The sequence below is a fragment of the Carassius gibelio genome, chromosome B20 (genome assembly GCF_023724105.1).
Source record: "Carassius gibelio isolate Cgi1373 ecotype wild population from Czech Republic chromosome B20, carGib1.2-hapl.c, whole genome shotgun sequence".
In the NCBI taxonomy this organism is placed as follows: Eukaryota; Metazoa; Chordata; class Actinopteri; order Cypriniformes; family Cyprinidae; genus Carassius; species Carassius gibelio.
In genome coordinates, this window is record NC_068415.1 from 8,150,636 (window position 1) to 8,175,737 (window position 25,102).

At 36.7% G+C, this 25,102-nt stretch overlaps 1 protein-coding gene across 8 annotated transcripts in view; it reads left to right on the forward strand.

Annotated features, from left to right (window-relative positions):
* Nucleotides 1–25,102, forward strand: part of LOC127984225 (protein enabled homolog) — an 88,895-nt gene that overhangs the window by 47,423 nt on the left and 16,370 nt on the right. For 7 of the 8 annotated variants that reach the window (XM_052586768.1, XM_052586773.1, XM_052586767.1 and 4 more), the window contains exon 4: nucleotides 15,738–15,810. In XM_052586768.1, the coding sequence (XP_052442728.1) occupies nucleotides 15,738–15,810 (73 nt within the window). Of the gene's footprint in view, nucleotides 1–8,455; nucleotides 8,542–8,644; nucleotides 8,816–15,737; nucleotides 15,811–25,102 lie in introns of those variants that run through there. The other variant, XM_052586770.1, reaches the window with a different exon arrangement.

The window sequence follows — 25,102 nt, forward strand, 5'->3', positions numbered from 1 at the left end:
TTAATAATGTCCTTAGTTTTACCATCAGTTCAAGCCCAAAAGGCGAACAGAGTCGCGTGACGGACAGTGATGAAGCTCCTATGTGTTTGCAGTAGAAAAGCCACACACGGTTAAGACACTCCACTGTCTCCACTGTGCAACCCTGTCTCTCTCTCTCTCTCTCTCTCTCTGTCTCAAACACACACGCGTCACAAAACTCTGCATTTGAACATTCAATAGAAAATTAATAAATGAATAACAGCACTAATAACATTACAGTAGTTGATTCAGAAGCACCAGATTGTCGTAGCAATCAGAATGACCTTCTCTCCTAGGTTCACGAAACGGTTGTCCATAAAATGAGTTGCTGTTCTTTTGTAAGTAATCTTAAAGATTCCTAAATGCATCTACTTTGAGAATGCCAAATTAAGTGATTTTACTTTCGCCTTGAGCTGTGTAGAGCTAGTTGTTTGTCCGCTCACAATGCAGACATGGTTTTAGGTTTTCGCAGCACGATACGCAATGGAACGTGTAATAAGACAGTATAAGTCATTATAATCCATAATTATGTCCCCTCTGGATGCAAAAAATGCTTCGTTTGTAATGGTTTTTTTTGTTTTTGTCTTGTCGTGCCGGCACACACGTCATCACCATATGGTGAGGGGCGTAACTTTTCCATCTCTGGAAAAATGAAAATGTCACAGTACCACGTTTCGTCAAGAACCGGTGGTACCGCGGTTCTTGATGCATACCGGGATGCATAAACAGGAAAAGAGAGATCGAATATATATTTGCGAGAGGAAAGGAAAAAAAAGAAAAATGAAAAAAATATATAAAATAAGTTTTCCCTCCCACCCAGAATTTTTTTTTCCACCACCAAAGTACCACAATTAGAGTTTGCTGTATTTTCCACAGCTTGGTTCTCTTTTTGTATCTGAGAATGAAGAAAAGGCATTTTGTGAAATAATATTTATTCAAGCAGTGCAGAAATGGCGACTGTTGCCATTTTCCATGACCTTCAGTTCTTTGTCTCACAAATCTCGCTATGGAAAGTTATCTAGTCACAGCTCTGGGCTCCTGTTATCACCACAGGAAGCTTCAGACTCTGTGGCCTTAATACTGCCTATTAATTACCTGGTAGCACGGGAGTTAATTATGCAAAGCAATGTTAATTATGCATACTTTGCTGATGTGCAGATAGTCTTGCAGTCCAAGTCCTCTGACTGTTGCAATCCAAAAAGCATTGAATGAATGATGTAAAATGCTGTTTATTGTGAGATTTTTGTTTTAATCTCTCAGACCCTGCAGACAGAAGCTTTGGGGAACATAGAGAAATTTCTGATCATCTCCTGAGGCCTTGGGGCAGAGGAGTCTTCAACAAAGGAGTTTTGCCTTTGAGATTTTCATTTCTCTCTCTTTTCATCTGCCTTGCAGCTTTCTTCTCACATCTGATCCCTTTGGTCCTCTCTTCCTTCCTTATGTGTCCACTTTCTCCCTTATTAGAGACTAGGTTTACATTTTGTTACTTTGTGCCAGTGTTGGGAACACAAGCTAATCATAATTTTAAAGTAGTTCTGCTACAGTCAAGCTGCACTTTTGAGCAGTAGTTAGTTACACTAATTTGGAACAAAGCTACATTTATGTAAGATAAATACATACACTAAAATAATTTTTTTTTTTTATAAAATCAATAAATTAGAGATGCTTTTGATTAACATTTAATGAAATGAAAACTAAAGTTGGTAAAAAGAAAATCTGAATAAAACTAAATTCTGACAGCATATTTGATTATTAAGATTATTAAGTTTGATTATTAAAAGTAGTGGTGGACCGATATATCGGCCTATTTCTGCATTTTTCCAAATATCGGAATTGGCCGATACGTTTTTCTGCTTGGTCGATGTGTTCGAGGTGGGACTTTTATTTTGACAGCACACTCTCTCTTGTTTATTGTCGGCGTTAACAGTTCTGTCTAATACGGATAGTCTGTTTAATAATCAGAACGGTTAAACAAAGGAATTAATGTATACAGAAAGTATTATAACAATTTATTTTATATTAGGCCTCTTAGTGATAGAAAGGCAAACATTATATTTTCTCGTTTGCCGTCAGCATTAAGCAAATATGCATTTATATAATTTAAACAAATCTTTGAATGACTAATGAACATTTAATTTCACAAACCATGCAAAGCTGGAGTCAAGCTCAAATGTATGTGTATCCTGCATTATCGCGTGTTCTCTGTGTGATGGTCAGTCTGTGTGAATTGAATGCTTTAAACTTTAAACTCGTGATTTTAAATTACACTGCACTTTATGCATTTGCCCACTGTCATATTCATATAATTTACACTTGCTGTGCTGTGTAAAATGGGTTACCCTGGCTTTATTTGAAAAATATAATTCCCAATGCACACAAACTTCCCAGAATACTGAGTGCTCTGTTGATTATGGTTTTTACTTTTTTTTTTTTTTTTTATACATATTATATATTTATTAAATATTCATTTATTTGTGAAAAATACTGTCTAAAAATCTATATCTAAAGTAGGGCTGACCCCAAATAGTCGACGATTCAAAGCTTCGATTCAAGGAACCTGATTCGACTACCAATCTCACAGTCGAATATTCACGGGTTGTTATGATTATGCCATTCTGACTATATGTGAGTGCTCAAATGTATGATTTCACATATAACTTGTGGTTTTCTCCCAATAAGTTAATATGCAGCCTATTATGATAAAGCCATAAATAAGAATCTGAAAAGAAAGAAGCTTCAAATAAACATTTTAAAGTGTGGAATAAATCCAACCACCCCTATAGATTTGTTTCGCTTTTCATAATCCGTGACCAACAGAGGAGCATCTTGGCGGCAGGGATTTCAAACTTTACCAGGACTCAAACTGACACAGGCAGAGACTGGATTTTTCAAATGGATGAGTGTGTTTTTTTGCATGAGTGTTTTGCCTTCCCTCCCTGTTTAGTTTGTTTGGTTTGGTCTACTCCATTGCGTATCTTGAAACATGCCCCCTTTCGCATCATCTAATTTACAGAGAGCGAGAGACAGATTCATCCGGTACAGCGAATTTCTCTGAGCAGCAGGCCACTGCTGGCCAAGCTCACTTAAAACATAACTCACTGTGTTTACGAGAATACTTGCAGAGACAATTATTTTGAGAGAATTGTGTGTGTATGTGTTCATTCAGAAGTTACGATACGCGAAAGATGAATTAATTCTGTGTACGCGCATTGTCTGAAATGCTGCTCTCAACGCATGCTTTGAATGAGTGCGCAAGCTCCGAACGCGTGCAAATTGTTTAAAACGCTTGAATCGGCAAGATTTCTAAACCAGTGCCAACAATCAACTACGATCTTTTTCACCCCTTCTAGCGCGAGTAACCAACATGAATCAAGTTAGGAATTTTACATCACTATTCACGATAGCCCATCGGTTAGGGCGGTGATATATTTTGGAGCCCGACTGGAAAACACAATAGCCCCGAGATGTCGGGCTGGCGATTTTACAAGCCTTGAACCTCAGATCTGTCCAGTGTGTGAACCATTGGTTTCCACACTTGTTTCGTTTAACAAAATAAATGATTATTTTAAAAGATTGACTCAAAAGAATAATCTGTTCACGAATCAGATCATGAACGTGTATTATCGAGTTAAAGATAATCTATTATTGAACAAATCGAATAAATAAAAACCAAGTTCATCTGTAAAGCGCACAAAGCTATCGTTTGAGTTTATAAACTTCTATTTCATGCATGATTCGTATGGATCTGTTAACTGAATGCAGTATGAGTTCTAGGTGAATGTTGTGTCATGATGAGCATGTATCGCTCACTAGGAGTCGTTAAATTAAAAGCTGCTGCACACAGGTTTTTGTATCCCTATTGGTTAAAATCCCCAAATTGTATACTTAAATTAATAAATGACATCAAAACAGTGGCGGATGCGTTATGTGTGGTGGAGTCCAAGTCCACTTTTTGGTCCTAGTCTGCCCCTGCTGCTGAGCTACTGTGTAATGTGACAAATACCAGTTACGTTAATAGCGTTACTCACCAGCACTGACGTGTGTGCTACGCTATCTCTGCTGAATTTGCTAATGCTTGTAGGTACCTGGCAGTAGGATCCCATGTGACTGTGCCAGAGCAGAAAAGCGTTATTGGCTCTCCTTAAATCACATTGTCAATATTAAGCTGTGTACAGCTGCAATAGAGCTAAATGTGTTCTATTAGAGCCATCTAACCAACTGCAGTCTGCGTCCAGATCTCAAAGTGAATTTATTTGCAGTGTGTGCTTGTATTGGCTCTTTTACTGAAGCTCTCAAGTCAAGATGCAGTTAACCTTTGCTACATGTTTAAGGGCTTTGAGATTCATCCACGTTTGTCCAGTAATAGTATTTATGCATTTTTTTACCTTAAACCCCTGCTTGACTGTTTTTCCACTCACATTTATTTTCATAACTCCTAAATACTACCAGCCAATAAATTAAAAAATTTAAGCACTGGTGGGCAAAAAAGCAACAACAATTTATTTGTTTTAAACCGTTTAGCTCCTGGCTCTTTGGCTTTATTTATTACCTCTCTTGGCATATTCAGATTGAGAAAAATTAAAAAATAAAAATAATAAAAGTAAAATATGCCACCTGTTGATTGTACAGTGATTTTCAATGTTGCTAGGCAGACTTGTTACTAAATCATGTCAGCCGATGTTTTCTTAGCATATTCATGACCTCAGGTGGGCCAATACCCCTCAGATATCACATGCCTCAATCCCAGAATGCGATCCACTGTCTTCTACCATGCATCTAAACACAGACTCAGGTGGAATAACAATGTAGTCATCCCTTTTTTAAGACTCTTAGTTGTTGTGTTTGTATTTTTGGAGCATCACATGGAGTAGTATGTGTACATGGCCAGATAGGAATGTTTGTGACCCTTTTGTGCATTATTTTTGTGCATCATCCTGTTGTAAAAGCAAGTTTAGCTAATGGTGATCTCCTTTGAAGACATTCATGTTTATATTTTGTTTAGTTTTTGTGCCGCATGTCATCCATATATATAAATGTTCATACATCGCTTGAGTAGCAAGATTGTGTTCAGTTCTAACCATTTCTTCCATTTTGTTATTTTTGGGTAAGAATAAGAAGCACTTCATCCGATACTTAGTGTCTTTCATTCCAACATAAGAAAACATTTCTGGAATCAGCATCTGACATAGCATTTAGCCAACAGTTTGTGTATTTCAGATGGGACATGGATTAATTTAAACTGCAGTTACAGATTCATATATAGGCTTAATGATTTGTTTTTAACATAAAACGTTGAATACTGAAATTTGAAAATGTAAAACATGGGGGGAAAAAAAGCTGAAATGTGAAATTAAAACTGCCAATTGGTGACAGCAAGTGAATGTTAATGAGTAAGTCATTGAGATTCAACTGATTCTTTTAAACAGTTGATTAATTCAGAAACAAAGCATTTGACTGTGTTAATGAGTAAATCACTGAATCATTTATTCAACCGATTTGTTCAAAAAGCTGATTCATTCAGTAAACACAGTCCATTGCTTAGAGATGCAATACAGGGCTGTAATCTTTGTTTGGAACTATTTTCGTTGGCAAAATTGAGCAAAAACAAGCAATATTATGTCTAAAATGTAAGTCACTTATTGCTTTATTGAACTTGAATAAAATGATTATTAAATGTGATTATGCATCTGCAGAAAAACCATTACAACAACACTTACCATATTATCGCAGACGTACTGTATATCGCACACCCCAGACTCGACTTGAGTGAATGAAATGAAAGCATTCGTGGTTGTGAGCGGCGCACACTTGTTTGCACATGAGCAAAAGTGTTTTTAGGAGTCTAACTTGCAAACGCCAGACCACTGATTTGTCAAACCTGCTTTCCTGGAGTCTGTGTTTTTCTGACTATTTTGTAGTAATGAATATACTTACGGGAAATGTATCGGAGTAAAAGTTGCCTGAAATATAAAAACTCAAGTAAAGTACAGATACTCCCAAAAAATACTTAAATACTGTAACGAAGTATTTTTACTTCGTTACATTACAACACCGTTTGAGAGTTTGCTGAGGAGTCCAGGGGAATCAAAAGTTCTTTTTTTACAAACACCTAGAATGGATCTGCTAATTTTAGTTGAGTGAAATGTGCAACATAAGTCACATGCCAGGGTGATGTTACACTGACACTGGAGCCATAGACTGTGTGAGATTTGGTGAGTTTTTATATAAATGTTGTTGCCAGCATGACTGAGGATCTCTGTTGCAAGGCAGACGGCCCTAGAGCTCTTGGCAACATGGACTATATATACATGGAGGCGTGATGGTTTTGCTGATTGATGTATTGGTGAGGTAATGTATGAACATGTTTTTCATTGAGAAATCAAAGCGTCCAAACCAGACAATCCACTTGCGGAGTTTACATGAGAAATGTGACCTTTCATCTTTCCCACGGGTAATTGGAGTTTAGCTTTGTAAACTTTACTCTTTCTTCATTTTAGTTTGTTTATCTTCCACCTTGACGTGACTGTTAGGAATGTGTGAACAATAGCATGATTGCTTACTGGCACAGACAGCCAGGTGTTTGTGGTTTAGGAATAGGATGTGAAGTTTGTTGTAGTGCTGATGGGACAGTGTAATTTAGTTGCTGTTGGTTAAGCTCCTCCAATACCCTGGCTTAGCTGAAGCCGTGTGATTTCTCACGCCGTGAAATCTCAGTGGGGAAAAAGACCCGTCTTCTACCTAAATAATCACCTTGTTGTTGAAATGCTCTTTCACAATTGAGATACACCGATATAAATACTCTGGTTTCTAATTATGTTCATGTTCTGACGTTCATCTTGCTTGTCTAAATGAAAAAAAATATATACATTTTAAACTTTTTTTTTTGAAAATGACCTTTCATGCAGTGTGTAACAGCTCTAAGTGAATAAAAACACTCTGCAAAGTTATGAATCTGAAAGAAAGAATTTACTCTGAATCAGTTGAGGCCTATTTAAAATGAATCGCAAGCCCCTTTCATGTTGATGTCAACATGAAACATTAGCATATTGTCTGTCCACTTGTTGGGCACACATACGCGGGAAAACTTGGTCTGAATGAAAATGCTAATTCATTCTTCTTTGCCACTAAGTGCCACTTTTGCAGCTGTAAAAATAGCTGTCCCCCCGGTAACGCTGTACACAAAGCAGCACTGCTCACAAACACTGCTTTATCAGTCATTACAGCCAAGATGAAATACAAATGACCAGTTGCACCAATCATGTAAATTACTGTCATGCAAAGGAGGGGTTTGGAAAAATGAATCGTTGAGCTAATCGCTTGGGAGTAGTTGAGCAAGTAAGGTAAAAATAAATGCATATTTTAAGACAATGAATGTGTTTTTTGACTTTGCATGCATGTCAGCCTGTTGTTGGGGACTCCCAAAACCAAAATATGAACCTTTCATAACCCATAATTGGGGCACTTTAATCATATATCTGGCATTTTATTTTTCTCTTTTTCTGATCAGTGAAACTGTGATATGTATAATTAATAGTTTTAGCTAGGCTATATAAGGCTTGTTTTCAGAGGACATTTTTGAATATAAGTGTGTGCTTTTATACCCAGCTACCCAGCATCTTGCACATCCTTTTACCTAAAATGGGAAAAAAATCTTCGCTCTAGAAGTCTGGATACCTTAGCTGTCACATGGCTAATGTGCCCTGACCTTCATTTCATCACTTTCTTAGATGGAAGGGTGGACTAGTAATCTAGTGAGAAAAGTAGTAGCACAGAAAAACAACCTTGTTTAATCTTTTATATTTTTGGGATTTTCGGAAGCTTTACCTGGCAACTGTTATAACTAATTAGCCTGATACCATTACGATTAAATGGAGCTCTAATTTTAGTCATCTGTCACTAGCTTCCGTATAATAACCTCTCTGGAGCCAGTAGCCTATCTGCCACATGTAAGATGGTCATGAGTTGAGGTTCCTGTGCCACCTTTTGTGTATAAATACTGTCTTGTGACGACCTGTTGACAGTCGTGAAATATGTGGGATTGCATGAGCTCATCCATGTCAGAACAAAGCAGGCTTTTCACCCCGTCCTACCGTAGACCCCCGGGAAGCTGTCTGCGTCTAGAGGTCTAAATGAAGGTCAGCCTGCTTAGAGACTTTACAGTTTGGCAGGACAGGTGTTTGTCTTTTGAGACGCGCCACCTCTGAGAGGAAATAGAAAGATGGAACATTCCTGAGCCAAAAAGAGTTTGTTTTTCTGGCCGTGGAGCCTAAATATGGCTTGAAAGGGGTGGGCTTGAACCGGTGTCTGGTGTTTGTTTGCTTCCTGACACCACATGACCACCAAATTGCTCCAACAGCCAAGGTGGGAGAGATGACGTTGGCAGCCCAGAACACTTTTTATCGATGAGCTCATTCTCTTGCCCCAGACTCTTAATAGTCCTCGTTGCAGAAGGTTTCTCTTCTCCAGCTTTCTAAATAGTTGCAGAGCTTGGCTTGTCACTTCTTGGGATCTTCCAGTACTCAGGTTGGCTTGGTTGCTGTGGAATTAGTGTTGGTTTTGAGTTCTGTGCTTAGTTATGCGGTTTCATTCCTTCAGTTTTTCTTTTTTGAATGGGAATCTGACTCAGGTATACAAGAGTAGAGCCCAATATCTCTACCTCGACACTCCCAGTGGGACTTGGTCCGGGTTCAGAGCATCAGAGCAGAAAGGCAGGCCTGCAGGCACCTGTCCATCATGCCAGCCCCCAGAGTGTACCGCTTCCCGCAGAAGATCAGCCGCACTGAGATCATCTTGAGAAGTGAGTTTGATGGGGAGGGATGGGGCTTTAGCCATGAGAGACTCCCAGCAGGGGCAGTCAGGGCACTCTGGGACGGCACATGGTCACCGCTGGGTTCAAATAAACTGTGATGTGCTTGAGGTAAATAGTAAAATGGCTATGAATAAAAGATGCAACAACCTTTGTAAAAATCTTGATCAGTATTTGAGATGCTTAAGCCTGGTTATCGGATTCTGTCCTAGAAAACAAGCATCATCTGTCTGAGCACAAATGAAATGAAGGCATGTGATACAATGTTTGTTTACTATTAAGAAAGATTATTCAGTTTGTTACACAATTTAAAAGCATTGTGCTTGATTTAAATTACACCATAGATAATAATAGATTTACTACCAAAACAAGTATAAAAAAAAAAAAATTCAAAATCTCAAGCAGCCAGTCAAAACAGCAGCAGCTCAGGCAGTAGAATTCGTTTAGTGGCAGGATTACAGAGCTTCACAGCGTGAGCTTCTCACTCATATTTCCAACTTTAAAATTATGTGTGTTAGCAGCACATGTGTGAATTAAAAAAAAAAAGTCCCAGTGGGTCCATAAAAAAATCTTTGTAACAAATGTCTCGTATTAAGAGGTCATACATTAAGGCATGGAAAAGCAGGAATTGCAGTGTACTCCAATTTCATTACTAAACTTCAAAAAGATATGATTTCATTAAATATGAACGCTGCATGTTTCAAAGTAAAACCGTGGCAGCAGTTCATATTCAGTGAAAACCACACAATATTGCTTATGATCTACTGTTGATGAATTATAACAATGATTACTTTGTTGTGTTTATTGCAATATTTTATAGATGGTTGTGAGAATGCATATTTCATCTCCCTTTTCTTTTTTAAATGAGTGGCTAGCAATAGTAAAGCGTAAGCATTTCAAAAGAGTAACTGTATATTTCGGTCTTGTTTATTGTTAAAGGTTTTGGTTGCCTGCCACAGGAAGGAAAGTCTTAACACACATTATTCAGTATACAGTATATAGTATTAGCACAATAATCTGTGTATTACAGATGTGTCATTTTAGTTGAACGTGATCAATGGAAAAAAAGTCACGTTTTTTTTTATTAATTTATTTATTTTTACCTATTAAAAGCAAGTTCCTTTTCTTGCACCGCATTACTTCAGCTTTGAGCACAAATGGCAATTTGTACGGTTCTAGATTTGAATCTGTTAAACAACATCAAACCAAAATACTGGTCAATGTATGTTAATTGTGACAGCTGACGGATTTTGATCAGTCAAACCACTTAACCACTCCACGTTCCTTTCCTGGGTTTTAACAGCACAGCCATGCCAAGTTAATCACAAGAAGTCATTAAATGTCTCAAACAGATTGTCCGTAACGATCCAAGAGCTGCTCTTTTTCTCAGTGAAATGTGTGCTTGTTTTAGCTCGGAGTGCTGAGTCAGTCTTTTCACTCCTTTTGCAGCCATTCTCAATCTTGCTTATCCTGTAGGTAATTTTTTTTTCTCCATTTGATTTGCCTTTCCAAGATAATACAGTTTCCCAGTGTCATTTCAGCTTTCTACCAGAAATGTAAGTGACATGTTTGTGATGGTCTACACAATGTAATGAATCTAGTTTGACAATAGCTTTTAAAGACATCCGTTATCTCAATAAAAGAACACATTGTATAGACTACAGTTCGACAGGAGGTCTTTAGATAAAAGTGGTCTTGGCAGCTTATTTCAGAAGTGCTAAAATTGATTGTTTACACCCTGCACGTATTCAGTGGTCGGATTTTCTTTCATTTGGACTACAAGTGGCCGAACTGTTTCCAAGCAGAACTACTTTTTTTAGGGAACATTGCATCAAAAAGCCTCCCCCCAATGGTTTTGCACCTCATTCCTGCCACTGCAGTTGTTTACCCGACCCAGGGCTGAAGTGGGATCAGGTGATGCTATTTAGTATCTCTGGGGTAATGCCGAACACTGAAAACATCAACACCTCGTACATGAGGCAGCTGAACTAGCGCCAGTAGTATTCCTAGTTACCATTTTATTTTAAGAATTTTATCTTTTTTTTTTTTTTCATTTTATTTTAATATTTTATTTTATTTTTACATTGACATAACACAATGTGTAACTAGATGTACAAACTATTTTAGCAAGATATAGTAAGTAGAACCCGGTGATTTCTGCTATTTTTAGGTCCCAGTCCCATTTCTTGCCTGATTTTGTGTCTCTGTCTTTAAGCCCTGAATAATGAGACGAGTCATAACTGTGATGCTAACGATTATCATTATATCCTAATCCTAGGACGCCTCCGCTCCTTTGACTGGTTCACCTTTCTACCACTGAGACAGGAATCCTGTATACAATGACATGCAACATTTCTTTTGACTTTCATAATCTTGCTTTAATAACATCCCATTTAACCGGTTCACAGACTTGCTCCGAATCCAATCAGAATCTGTTTAGAGCTAGATGACTAATCGTTTGCTTCCTCATCTTCAAATTATGCAGCACTTGACTGTAATTTTCCCATTTGTGGAAGCACAACTGTGGAATTAATTGGAAGGCTTGGGCCCGTCTTGTGTGAAACACATTGAGTGATAAGGGGATCATGGTTTGGTAATGGGGCTCCTTGTTTTTTCCCAAATGTTGTTTTAAAACATTGAGGAGAAAAAAATGGTCTTTCAAGAACAGGTGGTGTCTCAGTCTTGTTCTGATTGTCAAGCCTTTTGGCATAATTAATGGTGCTTGCTTAGAGAAGCATCCCAATTACTATTGCTTGTATGTAGGTTTAGGAATTTGAACAATCACTTTCATGTAAATGAGTTACTGCACTATTGCTAACAAATTAGTTTATATCCAGAACAACCATGACAATGTCCCATACATTTGTTGAACGTCTAATCTGTGTTTCTGTTACTTACCGTGTTGTACCTGGTAAGAGCATTTATGGATTAATGTGGATGTTTTATGTGTGTATTCACATTATAATTTACTTAGCCTCATGTTATTTCAAATCTGTATGACTGTATTTCTTAGAACAGAAGATATGTCAAAGAATATTTAGATTAAAACATTTTTTTTTTGGTCCATACAGTAACTGTCAAGCCAGTTTCATTGTATCGACCAAAATCGTACAAATATTTTACGTTGTTCCACAGAAGTAAAATTTAATTTAAAATTATCGAACTAACAAAAAAACTAATTTTAGAATCTATACCGTAACCAAACATTTTTGTCATAACATTTCAAATATTTAAAAAAAAAAAAAAAAGATATCCAGTATTATTTTATCCATTAAGACATGGTCACAGAGTGCATATAGTAAGTACGGGTAAACTGTGCAAAGTTTCAGAAGGGAACAGAATTTATTTTTCCTCCCTTGAGCTCATTGTGATCTTATTATGGTCATAAAATAAGGCGTGAATTTTGATGGTGTGAAAGATGATTCAACTCTGTGAAATTAAAGCTGTCTGGTGTATTCATGGCTATTAGTTGTTGGTGACATCATCCGATAACTTGATTTCAAGCCCATTACTTGGTCCTGCGGCCAAGACCAGCTTTGTTTCTCTTTGTCAGTGCTTAGAGAAAGTTCCTTGATCCTCCCTGAGGAAAATAGTCTATTTTTTTTTCTCATTTTTTTGAAGTGTGTGTCTAAAATTTGCCCTTTGTAGTAGATCTCCAGATTTTAGTGTCTCAGCTGTATCTCATTGTCCTTGCCTCAAAATGGTTAAACCCCCTATTTTCCACCCATGATTGTAATAGTTGTGATGTGGTTGTAACATTGACCGCTTTACCCTTCGCCCATCCAGGCATGAATAATTGATCAGGTCCGGAAAGTGCAATAAATGGATCACATCCTGCTCAGTGAACATTGTGGCAGAGCGTCTAACATCTGACAGCCTATTGGTCCAGTCTTATTTATTTTTTTAATTTATTGTTTTACCACCGCAGCGTTTGCTTGAGAATAGCTAGAACAACATGCTGCTCTCTTTGAGATCTCATGGAGTCACTGATGGCAGTTTAGGAGCTGATGCGAATGGCTCTAGTGCACTTGTTACAAGTGTACATAAAGACCAGGATGGACTTCTACAATACATCTGCTGTCAGAAGAGGCTCGGTGATTCCCTCATCTCATGTAGGTGCTATTCTGACTATCTCGCTTTCTGTTGGTCTGTAAACAATCCATTAATAAGTGGAAACTTAAACTGAGCTGATATTTGAGTGCAAATATTATTTTGTCTTTGAATAATTGCTAATAATTAGTTACATGTGTGGATTCAGCAAGGTGGTACAAGAAAAAAGTTTATTTTTTAATTGTTTAATACATATTAAACTAATATAAGATGCAAATTTAATTGTTTCTAATGATGCAACGTTTAATATTTATATTTTATTTTATACAATATCTTATTGAATTTTTTTTTTTTCCTTAATTTAATTAAATTTGATCTGTGAATACTAGTAGAATAAAAGGTCCATTTGTAGGTTATGCTATCTGTGTGTGATCTAATGGCAGTACATTACCAAACTGGCTTGAAGAAAGATCAGTCCATATTAAAGCTGACACTGAGTGCTTCTGGACCAGAGCCAGCCTTTAAAGTGCTGTTCAGATTGGCCAGGGTTAAATGGGCCAAGTATACTTGCCTTTGTGCCATAGTTTCAAATTGCAGTCATTGCACTCAAAAATCTCTATAATGTAGCCATAAAAACAAATCAAGTTAATATTTGTATAACTTGACCTTGGTCTCTGGAGAGATTATATCTGCTGACTCATTAGATGATATCTGAATAGCTTTGATAATTTGTAAAAAGCTCATGGTTTGTTTCTATTCAAGGAAGGAAGAGAAACTGAGGGTGCCTGCTTATATAACAGGGCCTTTTACATACACATTAAGGCTAGCGTAGGTGTGTTTTATGTGTTAAAAACAGAACATTTGAGAAGGGAATTTGTAGAGTGGGTTACACCAACATGGACAATCGAAAAAATGGTCGATTTTCTTAAAGGGGGGCACAAAACTGTAATGTTAGATTAGATTTGAAAGATGAGTTGATTACTGCTTGGCTTGTCCAGATGGCTCAGTTTTAATGTCATTTTTTCATGGAGTCTTGTGTGCTGTGGGGAGAATTCTGCATTCAGACTTGTTTAATCCAATTAATGTGTTCTGCAAGCCATTTGTTTCTGGTTAAAGTTGAGTTTAGCTTTGCTACTTGGTGCGCATTGCATGCCATGATCTACTTTGCTGCAACTTTCATGTTGATGTAAAAAATATGCTACTTATTATCCCGGGACAGATGTTGTTTTATGTTTTGTATGTCGTGTTTTGTTAAATGTTGTTTTTTGTTTTATCGTTTTATATTTTATGTTGGCTGAAATGTGTTTTATATTTTATGTTTTGTTAATTGTTTTGTTTTATGTTATGTCGTTCTTCAGGTTTTATATCGTTTTTTATTTTATGTTAAAGTAGTATAAAACAAAAAAAATTTACGTTTGTGTTGTTTTTTTGTTTTATATTGTTTTTTATTTTATGTTGGATGAAATGTTTTATATTTTGTTTTGTTAATTGTTTTATGTTGTTCTTCAGGTTTTATATAGTTTTTTTAAAGTATTATAAAACAAAGAAAATTAAGTTTGTGTTGTCTTTTTTGTGAAATGTAATGGTACGTTTTATTTTGTATTTTTTTATGATAGGTAATGTATGTTGAATGTTATGTTTATGTTGTTCTTTGGGTTTTATATATATATATATATATATATATATATATATATATATATATATATATATATATAAAATATATATAATTAAAAAAAATCTTTTTTAGGCTTTTTCTGGTTACATATTTTTTATTTTTAAAGGGTTTATGCTTTTTTGTGAAATGCTATGTTTTGTTATTTTAGCTTGCTTAGATTTTATTAATCCGTAATCCATTTTAGAGAAATACATACATGCTTACATAATTTCAACATTTTCAACTATTGACCTTTTGTTTGGTAGATGGTCTCAAATCAGCAATGTGGGCCAGACCTTTTGCTGTGTTGTCAATAGTTTGTCTATATGTTGCTATTATGTTGTCCCCTAAATAAATGAAACTACAGGAAAGAAATGGGTCAAACAGGTTTAAGGATAAAAAAGCTCTTGTTTTTGCAGTGCCCTGCTGTGTGTAGCATATAAACAGGAAATGGCAGAGGGCATATGTAGTCTGGTAATGAGCTTCAGAGAGGGCCTTGCCTCCAGACTCTGTAAACAGACCTCTCTCACCTGCACAATGCTGCATTGATCGATTAGTCAAGCGTGTCATGGCAGAGACTTGCGCTAAAGCTTTCATTCAGACCTTAGCCTTCCTCTGCTCTCGAATTCAGCCTGACAAAATCAGCAGAGCCTCTATACTCAAGCTATGATGTAAAAAAAAGACAATATCAAGTCTTGGGTTTCCTTCTGCATGATATATTTCCAGCATGAGGTCATCAGCCAGGATTAATTCCTTCCATTTATATTTTAATTTTATTTTAGTTTGTAGTAATCTTTGCTACGGTTATGCAAATCCATTTCTAACAAAAATGTAAAGTGACAAAAATGTGGAGTAATTCAACCTGGCACTGACTGTTTCGGTGCTTATCCACTTCTTTTTTTCTTCTACGTGATAGTGATTTGAACTGCTGCTGACGGTTCCTTTTACAGATAATCTTTTCCCCTTTCCCTGATATATAATGTCCTAATTAAGTCTTGCTGTCCAACACACCTGATCGATGTGTCTTGCAGGCAGCGGCCCATGTTTCTTTCTCTCTCTCTCTCTAAAACCTGATCTTCTGTTACTCTTTTGGGGCTTGTCCAACGTGCTTTACATTATTGATCAGATTTCAAAGTTCTTTCCAAGTTTCAAATAGATACTTATTCCAGGTTTTTCCCTTTTTTTTTTTCTCCCATTTTGTTCCCACAGGCCCCCCGATGCCAAGACAGACCCCTCAGGTGCAGAATGGCCCATCACCAGAGGAGCTGGAGGTGCAGAGAAGGTAAAAACCAAAGTTACAGACACTGACTGCAGTAAACCATATAATCTTGGGTTAATAGCTTGAATCAGCTAGCAAACAAAAAGCCTTTGGGTTCTGATGCTTATCATTTAAAGGTTTAAAGTTATTTATGTTTTATGGGATTTTATTTGTTTTCCCAAATTCCAACAAAACTGTGATTATTTAATCAAAAATTAATTTTTTAAGGTGTAAAATAGGGCTGCAAAGTGATTAAGCACGATTAATCGATTCAAAATAAATATTTGTTTACAAAGTTGTCTATGTGTGTGTACTCACACACACATACCTGTATAATTAAGGAAAATAAGTTAGATTTATATATAAAGTGTGTGTGTGTGTGTGTGTGTACATGATAATTATACACAGTACACGCAACTATATGACCCTGGACCACAAAACTAGTCTTAAGTCGCTGGGGTATATTTTTATCAATAGCCAACATGTAGTATTTTAACAAACTTTTATTTTGACTTGATTAATCATGATTAATGGCTTTGCAGCCCTAGTGTAAAATTAGTGTTAGTGGGAAAGTGACATCTACAAAACACCTTGCACCCCATGAAAGAACACGTGCACTCACAGATTACGAGTTGACATCTGCATGTGTGATGGTGAGAATATGAACCAGGTGAACTCTCACACTGATAGAGCAGCAAAGTAATGTTAATGTCTGTTGGACTAAGTTCAGTTAAATCGCCACTTTGAAGCCCTGAATTCGCTTTTTCATGAGCGTGTTTTATCAAGATTTCTGTGGACTTCAAAGGATGACGGAGGCTGTTACTCATCACCCTGGTCTCGTTATCGAAAAGCTTTTCTGCAGTGAGTTCCCAAAGGAAGCAGCAGTCAAGGTTGAGGCTGCTTGACTGGAATATACATGCTCAAAGCTCACTACTTGCTTATCAGAGTTTTCTTTCAAATTTTTGCTTTAATAATAGATTGCCATTGATGCAGCTATTGCATCTCTATTGGTTTTCATTGCAGTAATGTTTTTTTTTTTAACAAAGGGGCAGAAAGGCTATGAAAATCCTTCTGCCCAATTTTTTCTTTTGTTTAATGTAAACGACAGATCATTCACATTAAGAGTTGAGCCTTTGCCTCGACGGAGAGCAGATCTTCTACAGATCTGCTATGTGAGTGTTTCTCCCTCAGTGATGCATCATTCCATGAGACGAACCCAAGGGAGTCTGGGATGCTCTGTTGAATACGGAATATGATCTCAGTCTTTTGATGGTGACTCAGCAGTGCTCATGTCCTACTTCTCTGCTACAGAAGAAATGTTCAATCTTCACAGGCTTTATCTGCAGAGCCCCTGCAGCCTGTTAAACATTAACCATTGGTGTATTCCCTGCGTGCTGTGAGCCAGGCGAGGACGGCGTTGGACAATGCAGCGCGTCCTGCATAACAAACATTGTTTGGCTTTTTCTCTCAAGACTGATAGCTCCACGGCATAGTGAAGCGCCCCGAGGAGGGTGCACAGCTTCAGTACACTGCAGACACCATTTATAATTTATAATCATCAAGCAGGTGTTTTGGGATTTATTAAAATAGTGTGGGACAGACAGTGCTTTCTCTTGCATGGTTAAATGCTGTGGGGGGTTTAATAGCTCTGGCCTTCCCTTCAGAACTGGCTGTTTTTACACACATAATGTTCTGTGAAGTAATTTCGAAGTAGTTTTGTATTTTAGTGTTTAGTGTTGGGTCAGATTAAAATAAGATATTCAATAGATTGGAAAAATAAATGATGGGACCCATCCAGTTTCATTATTGTTGGTTTAAAATAATATATTTTTAATATTTTAAATGAGCTTATAATAGCCTGTTTTTCAGTTTCTATTTTAAATTTAGTTTAAATTGTAGTCATTTTAGGTGCTTTTGTCATTATTATTTAACTTTTATCATTTATTATATCATTTATTTTTTATAAAAAATGATTTATATTTATACGATTATATTTTTTCAGCTTGATTTCAATAATTGAAGATCATTTTTAATAGTTTTAGTTGACAATAACACTGGATAAACCTCTTTGAAATTTCCATTTTTCGAGGAATAGTATGATAGCAATGCATGGCTACTTTTATGGTACATATTTCGTTTTTATGATTTACAACTGCTCAATTAAGACTAGATTTTGCTTAAATATAAAAGAGACTCTTAGTTATTTCACTTTATTTATCAGCATGTGCACTTACCAGTGCTTACAGTGTACATACTTAAGGAAGTATTGGATAATGTGTTAACTATTTTGGTTAGGTTTAGGGTGAGTACCTAGTTATTACCCAGTTATTCTAATTAATATAACAAGTATATGGTTAACAAGACTATAAAAAAGTGCTATCACTATTTCTGAAAAAATTCAGGGAAGTATTTAAAACTGAAAGAAATAAGAGTTAGCAATATTCATTTTGGGGTGATCTATCCCTTTAAGGAAGTTAAAAAAACAGTCATTCATACGTTCTAACATCTTGTGTTCATCAGTCAGGTGCTGTAGTGTACATATAGTGGAAATGTTCCTTATAAGGATATTTTCCCCTTTCGGTGTTAGATCTGCCAGAAAGTAAAGGGCTCATATTCTCTAAAAGAATGTCTTTGAGTGCGTGTAATAGAGTTGGCCTGCTGCTGCCCACCCGGCCGGCCCACAGCCATATTTAGCTATTGCAGTCAATGGAACTGGATGCATGCTTGGTGTCTGATGTCATCTCGTGATGCAAACCTGATACAATGCTGCTGTGAAGGAGAGCGGAAGAAAGGAATGAGAGGCAGGTTACTCAGACAATTTATAAACAGCTATCAGGGCATCTGCATACTGTCAAAAGACGAATTAGGAGTGCTGTCACTCCTGTCAGACAGGATTTCTGAGGTCACTTTAAAATAAAGGTCACATGCTTGCATAGAAGGTGCTACCAGGAATTTATTTTTGTAATCAACCGATTGAACGGTTACCTTGAAAAGACATTAATTTGCAGACAGAACATTGTGCATAACACAACTTTTATTTTGGACACTGAGTGCTTTTTATCTTAATAGCAAGCAGTTTGACCAGTGCACCACCTTAAAATGACCATTGGTGTTGCATGGTTACAATTACATTGAAGCAATGACCGCAAAGAAAATTCTCTGTGGTCTTGCATAATTCTTCATATAAAGCTCTTTTTGTATGAGTCTGTGTCCATTTTTGTTTGTGCAAAACATCCACTATGTTTGAGGCCCCAGAATGTTTCTTCCCAAAGCTACTTTTTTGGGATTGTTCTTTTTGTCTTTTCATTTTGTGGAGAGTTTTTCAGTACACACATGCTTTGAATTAGAGACTCGAGCATTCCTGTAAACCTCATGATGAAATGATGACAAAAAGCTCTTGAAGGACCTCAAAAATGACGTAGTGGCGTATTTATGCCCCATTAGGTCTGAAATGCATGCCATCCCCTGTACTGAGACATGCTACATTTTTGTATTACTTTCCTGCTGGGAAAAATAAATATTTGGCCATGTCTTCCGTCACCAGGACTTCACGGATTAGCTTCCAGGGGATTACATGTATAAAAATAGAGATTGTAGTTTTTAGCTTTCATGTTTTTCTACGGGCTGTTCCAACTCCAGCAGGAACGCAGTGACATGTGGGTCGACTCGTGTTCTGTGAGCCAAAAATATTCCCTATTAGTATTTGATTAAAAACACATGAAGTGGCATAATGGGAGGATAAAAATAGTCAGTGGGACGCTGATCCAGGTTTGCTGCTCTGCCGGCTTTCAGCACATCTGTCAGGTGGAGACACAAAAGAACATTTTCCCCGACCATATCCCGCTAGCAGCCATCACCTCATTAGCAGACTGATAGCATAATTTAAAGCTGATTGTCATAATCATAGCCACTTCTTCACACTTCAGCACAATAATGCGCCGGATCGCTCGGCAGCCTCATCCGGATGTCTGTCATCTCTTTATGAATGACCCTTCAGCTACAGAAAGCCCACATCCTGCTTTCTGAGCTCCTTCAGGATGTGCTGTTCCGCCCTTTCTGTTCAAAGATGTTCTTTCTTCTGTGCAAGGGGGAATCAGTGAGCTGGGCCCAAATGTGTTGAAATTTTGGAGGAAGCATTGAAAAAGACACCATATGGCTTAGCTTAGACACAGCCAATGTTAACCAAATTGCCGAGCATTTCCAGGAGAGAGGGGAGTTGAACTTGCCAAAAAGATTTCAATATGGTGCTCATTCTGCTCTCTTGCTCACGACGGTCTGTCAAAGTTGGCTTTTCCTGCACATAATCTTTTTTTTTTTTTCTTCTATTTTTTCAACTATTGGTAGTGATATTTTATGACTTTCTTTTATATCACTAATCTTTGAACAGCTGTTTGGGGTCTGCAAGTTAGGAATGATATACATAACTTCACATATAATACTTTTTAATGAGTGTTTAATTAGCGTTGTTAGACTTGGTCCTTATAAGATGTTGCATTAACTTAAAGCAACTGTTAAATTTTTAGTTGTTAGTGTACGATGAAAATAACTCTATCTTGTTTCAATAAGCTGACAGTTTTGTTTTAGTTTATCCTACACCCCGTAATTTTTTACAACATAACCATTTACTCCATAAGCAATCAGCAAACGATTCGCTGTATGAACACAATAATAAGCATTTTCAAAAAATAGGTACAACGAGGGGACACTTTCACTCAGCCTTCAACCATGGATCATTAAAAGGAAATGTTTTAAGTGTAAAAGCATTAACCAACTACTTTCAGCACACCATGAATAACTTCTAAAGATCCCCCTATTATCTGCATTAATATTACAGACGTGTTAAATATTATTATTAAGGGTTTATATGTCTATTTCGTAACAATACAATTTACAGCATTCACATGAAAACAAACCTGGAGAGAGACACTAAGATTCTTTGTGCATTCCTGGGAATTATTCATGGTTTATATACTAGATAAACTTGGGAGAGCAGACCACTAATGCACTGTATATGTGCTCTTTTTTCATTTACTTACAGCAGAATACAAAGGAAACATGGAAATAATCAGGAGGAAAATAATGAAGTTAGCTGAAAAGCGATATTCTGTAGATAGCACTTCACATTAATATACAATGTAATTTTATTTTCCTAACTTGTGAAAATAGAAAATGAACGAAAATGTACAGCCCATTCATTCTAAATGATGGATAAGGATTATTTGTAGCACATCATTTGAAATTAAATGGTTATAGAGGGGCAAAAAATCTATTTTCTATATCATATTATCCTGTATTTTTGTATTGTAGTACTACGGTTTTAAAACCTAATGAAGTCATACAGCCTTTGGAATCTATTGTAGTAAGTTGTTGGAAGACATTCTGAATCAGGCTGTGAGCCGCCTACACTCCCTTAGCTACGGTTTCCTTGGTAACTGATGTCAGGATGGAGACGCCGATAAATGGATCTGCTGCATGGCTCCCATCTTTTAAGTCCTTCTTCCATGCTGGAGAGGGGAACGTTTGAGGGGAGGGGCTTGTAGACAAATTTTGCATCCATTGTAGTTTTTCCTATATTAAGAATACTCTACACTGCGGCAGAACTGTCATAAACTGGTGCAGATTCCGAATTTGGTCAATTGCCTGCTATTTGATTGCTTTAAAATAATTTTTTATGGGACTTTTTGACTTTCTCACACTGTGGACAGGTTTAACTTCTTGCAAGTATACTGGATGACAAGCATCTCGGAGTCTGCTCCAAAATATAAGAACAGTCCCTGTCATGCTTTAAGTATGTCATTGCAGTGGAACAAAACCGTACCTTTAAGCCGCCATGAGTTTTGTTGGGGCTATTATATAAATGCACTGGCATGTTGAAGAGCTAGAGTGCTTGCTCAGCCTTTCTGACATGATCAGAAAGAGGTGAATCTTGAAAAAGTAAAATGAAAAAAGCCCCTTAACTCCATATTTTGGCCCCTTCAGTTTGTGCTGCTGATTATTTCAGAATGTTGTGATCTCCTACGCCAGGGAATGTGTATGTGTCCGATAGGATTACGCACAAATAAAGCTCTCAACCGAAAGGGTGTGAACTGCACTTCGTTCTTATTTAAGCAACAAGGAGTGCACACATTTGATCCCATAAATCCTTTTTCCTGTTGGTTTAAAGTAATGTTTGTTCTAAGTTTATTTTAGCAGCTCCCGAAAACAAGAAGCCTTTGATGATATTGTGACCTCTCAACCCCTCTACGATCATGAAAAGTTAACCTCGCACAACCCGTATGTGTCATGGAAATTAAACATAGGCCTCTAATATCACATATCCATTTGACCCTATTTCTTCTAAGCGTTCAGTCAGCACTCATCTCTATAGGGGGCTTGTTCTAAAACCCTATCCAGGGATGACTTATGGATGGCTCCGGTTTGGCTGCCAGGGTCTTTTGGGGTAGTATATTTTCACAGACATGAACAAGGCCTCCTCTGCTCTTTAATTACATCTCTGAGAGCATGGCTCAGGCTCAGCAGGGATTTTGGGGGAAGTGGGACACGCTCGCAGAAATCCACGCCTCGACAGCATTTCATAATGGAATGGCTCAGGATATAATTCTCTGGGAACCCAGGTACAAGAACAACTCTGAAACAAGGTAACTAAATTAAGCAGATCTAGAGAACTCGGGCAGTAGACCAAGCATATGGAAGCTCCTTTTGGAAGATCTACATATAGTGGCCCTTGTGGATTCAGTTTGCTCTTAATAGTTTTATTCCCCTCTAATTAACCCAGCTGCATTTGTCGGATCCTTTTCAGATGTGGAAGAATTGATTCTTTGAAGTCATAACCTAGCTTTTTATTAAGTGCATCCATTGTGTCCACCATATTTTCACACTAACATACCCCATCTCAGAAACTCGGTAAAGGGAAAGTTTAGAGTTTCCCACTCAAAATACTGGCATTCGTGTGCCTTCAGTTCATAAGATATTTAAACACACCATCAGAATCGATGGTCATCAGTCAACTAAAGAGAAAAGCCGAATTTGTAAAAGATCTCAAGTGATAATGAACAGATCTGCTACTATCTATTCAACACTATGATAATGTGAATTCTTTAGCTGTCACCTCTACTATGACCCGAATCATTGATTCATTACATTTATATAAATTTACCTTGGAGAAAATGTTGTGTTCTTACTGATGTTGCACAAATTCATTTGAGAATGAAGACTGACACACAGTTTAACCCATGGCCTGCACTTCTCAACATTTATTTAAAATAGGGTTCAGTACATTGTATCTTACATCACTATTTTAAATGCATATACCACGTTTTACTTCATTTTTGGATATCTTGTGTAAAATTCAGCTTAAAGCTTAAGGTACATGACTTTAGTAGACCATCATTAGAAAACAGTCTGGTAAGGCAGAAGACAACAGCTGCTAGAGGAGGAGAGGTTTGTAATGCAGTCATTGTTCAGGATTTAAATCAACTCTATATATGCAAATTCTGAAGTAAGGTGTATTGACAATTTACTCACTGCCATGTCATCCAAAGATGTTCATGACTTTCTTTCTTCAGTCGAAAAGAAATAAAGATTTTTGAGGAAGAAGATTCTGGATTTTTTTCTTCGTATATGAAGTGGACTTCAATGGGACCCAATGGATTAAAAGTCCAAACTGGAGTTTCAGTGCAGCTCCAAAGGGCTCTACACGATCCCAGCCGAGGAAGAAGTATCTTATCTAGTGAAATGATTAGACATTTTCTAAAATAAATAATAAATGATTTACTTAACCATTATGTAATTCCGTTGGAAAGGCGGAAATATACCGACCCAGTGTTTACAAAGCGAACATGCAAAGAAAGTTAAGCGCACTTAAAAAGTTTGAAGTTGGAGGAGAAAATTTTAGGTTTTTTTTGCCCTACCCTACCATTTAGAAATTTTTTGTACACAAAGAAGTAAACGTAACTTTCCAAAGTGACTATGTAATGTGTGAAATCAACCTGTTGGGTCCCACTATATTGAGAGAAATCTTCCTCCGTTTCTTTTTGACTGCAGACAGACATGATCATCTTGGATGACATGAGTGGTGAGTAAATGATCAGGAAATGTTTATTCTGAAAGTGAACTAATCCTGTAACTGAAAGGTAAAAACATTTTGATACATTTGGTATTTTGATATAAATGTGAATGGCCCTGGCTTTGGTCTGAGATTTGAAGTCAATTTCAATGACAGGACTGATGAGACAGCAGGAGTGACTGTATATCGCTTCAGGTGTGGCTGCATCCGTTGGAGCCTTAGGCCTAAATTTGCTCTTCTGAAGGGGTCTTAGATTGAGGTGTGGTTTCCTATCTTGTTCTCTTCTTTGGAAACATGTGGAGGCATGATGTTACTGCATTTAAGCTAGAATTTGTCATGATGATGACTGTCATGCTGAGTGGAAGGTGTGTCTGGCAAGGAAATGACATTATGTACTCCCATTCATACAAAAAGACGTGTGGGAGATTATTAGTCAGATGGAAAGAGCGAATCACCTGTTTTAATGTAAACCCTGATGACGAGACCCTGATGTCTTATTTATCATCTATCCAGTTTCCCATGACAGCTGTCTCTGTTCACAAACACAGTGGGACACAGTTTAAACTATTCAACAGTTATACAAATCAACAAAAAGTTAAAGTGGGTGTCTTTAAAAGAATAGTTTGAATCCTAAAATGTATCATTTACACACATTTCCATAGCTTTTCCCAATAGTTGCCCAAAAATAATTATAGAAATATATTTAAAATGTATAAATATACATCCCAAGTTAATATTAAAATGTATATATTTATTTATATAAAAAACATATATATTTATCTTAGTGCTGTGAAACGATTAATCGCGATTAATCGTATCCAAAATGAAAGTTTTTGTTTGCATATGTGTCCTGTGTATATTATGTATATATTAATACACACACGCATGTATATATTTAAGAAAACTGTTTTACTTATATATTAAATTTATTTATATATAATATAAATTATATAAATGTATACATGTTAATACATATAAATATTTTCAAAATACACAGGTATACTGTATGTGTATATATTTATATATACATAATTTTTTTTTTTTTTTTTTACTTTTGTTGTTATTGCATGTTTGAAACAACATGATTTTAAGTTATGACTTTTTTTAATGTTTATTTAAAGTCAAATGTTACAAAAAAGACATGTTAAGGACAGCCTGGAAGATGAACCTTACATGATGACTCTTCATATTGTTATGCTCTTTGCATTTCATTTGCTTTCATTCATGAATGCTCTCCAATTTGTTCAGCCC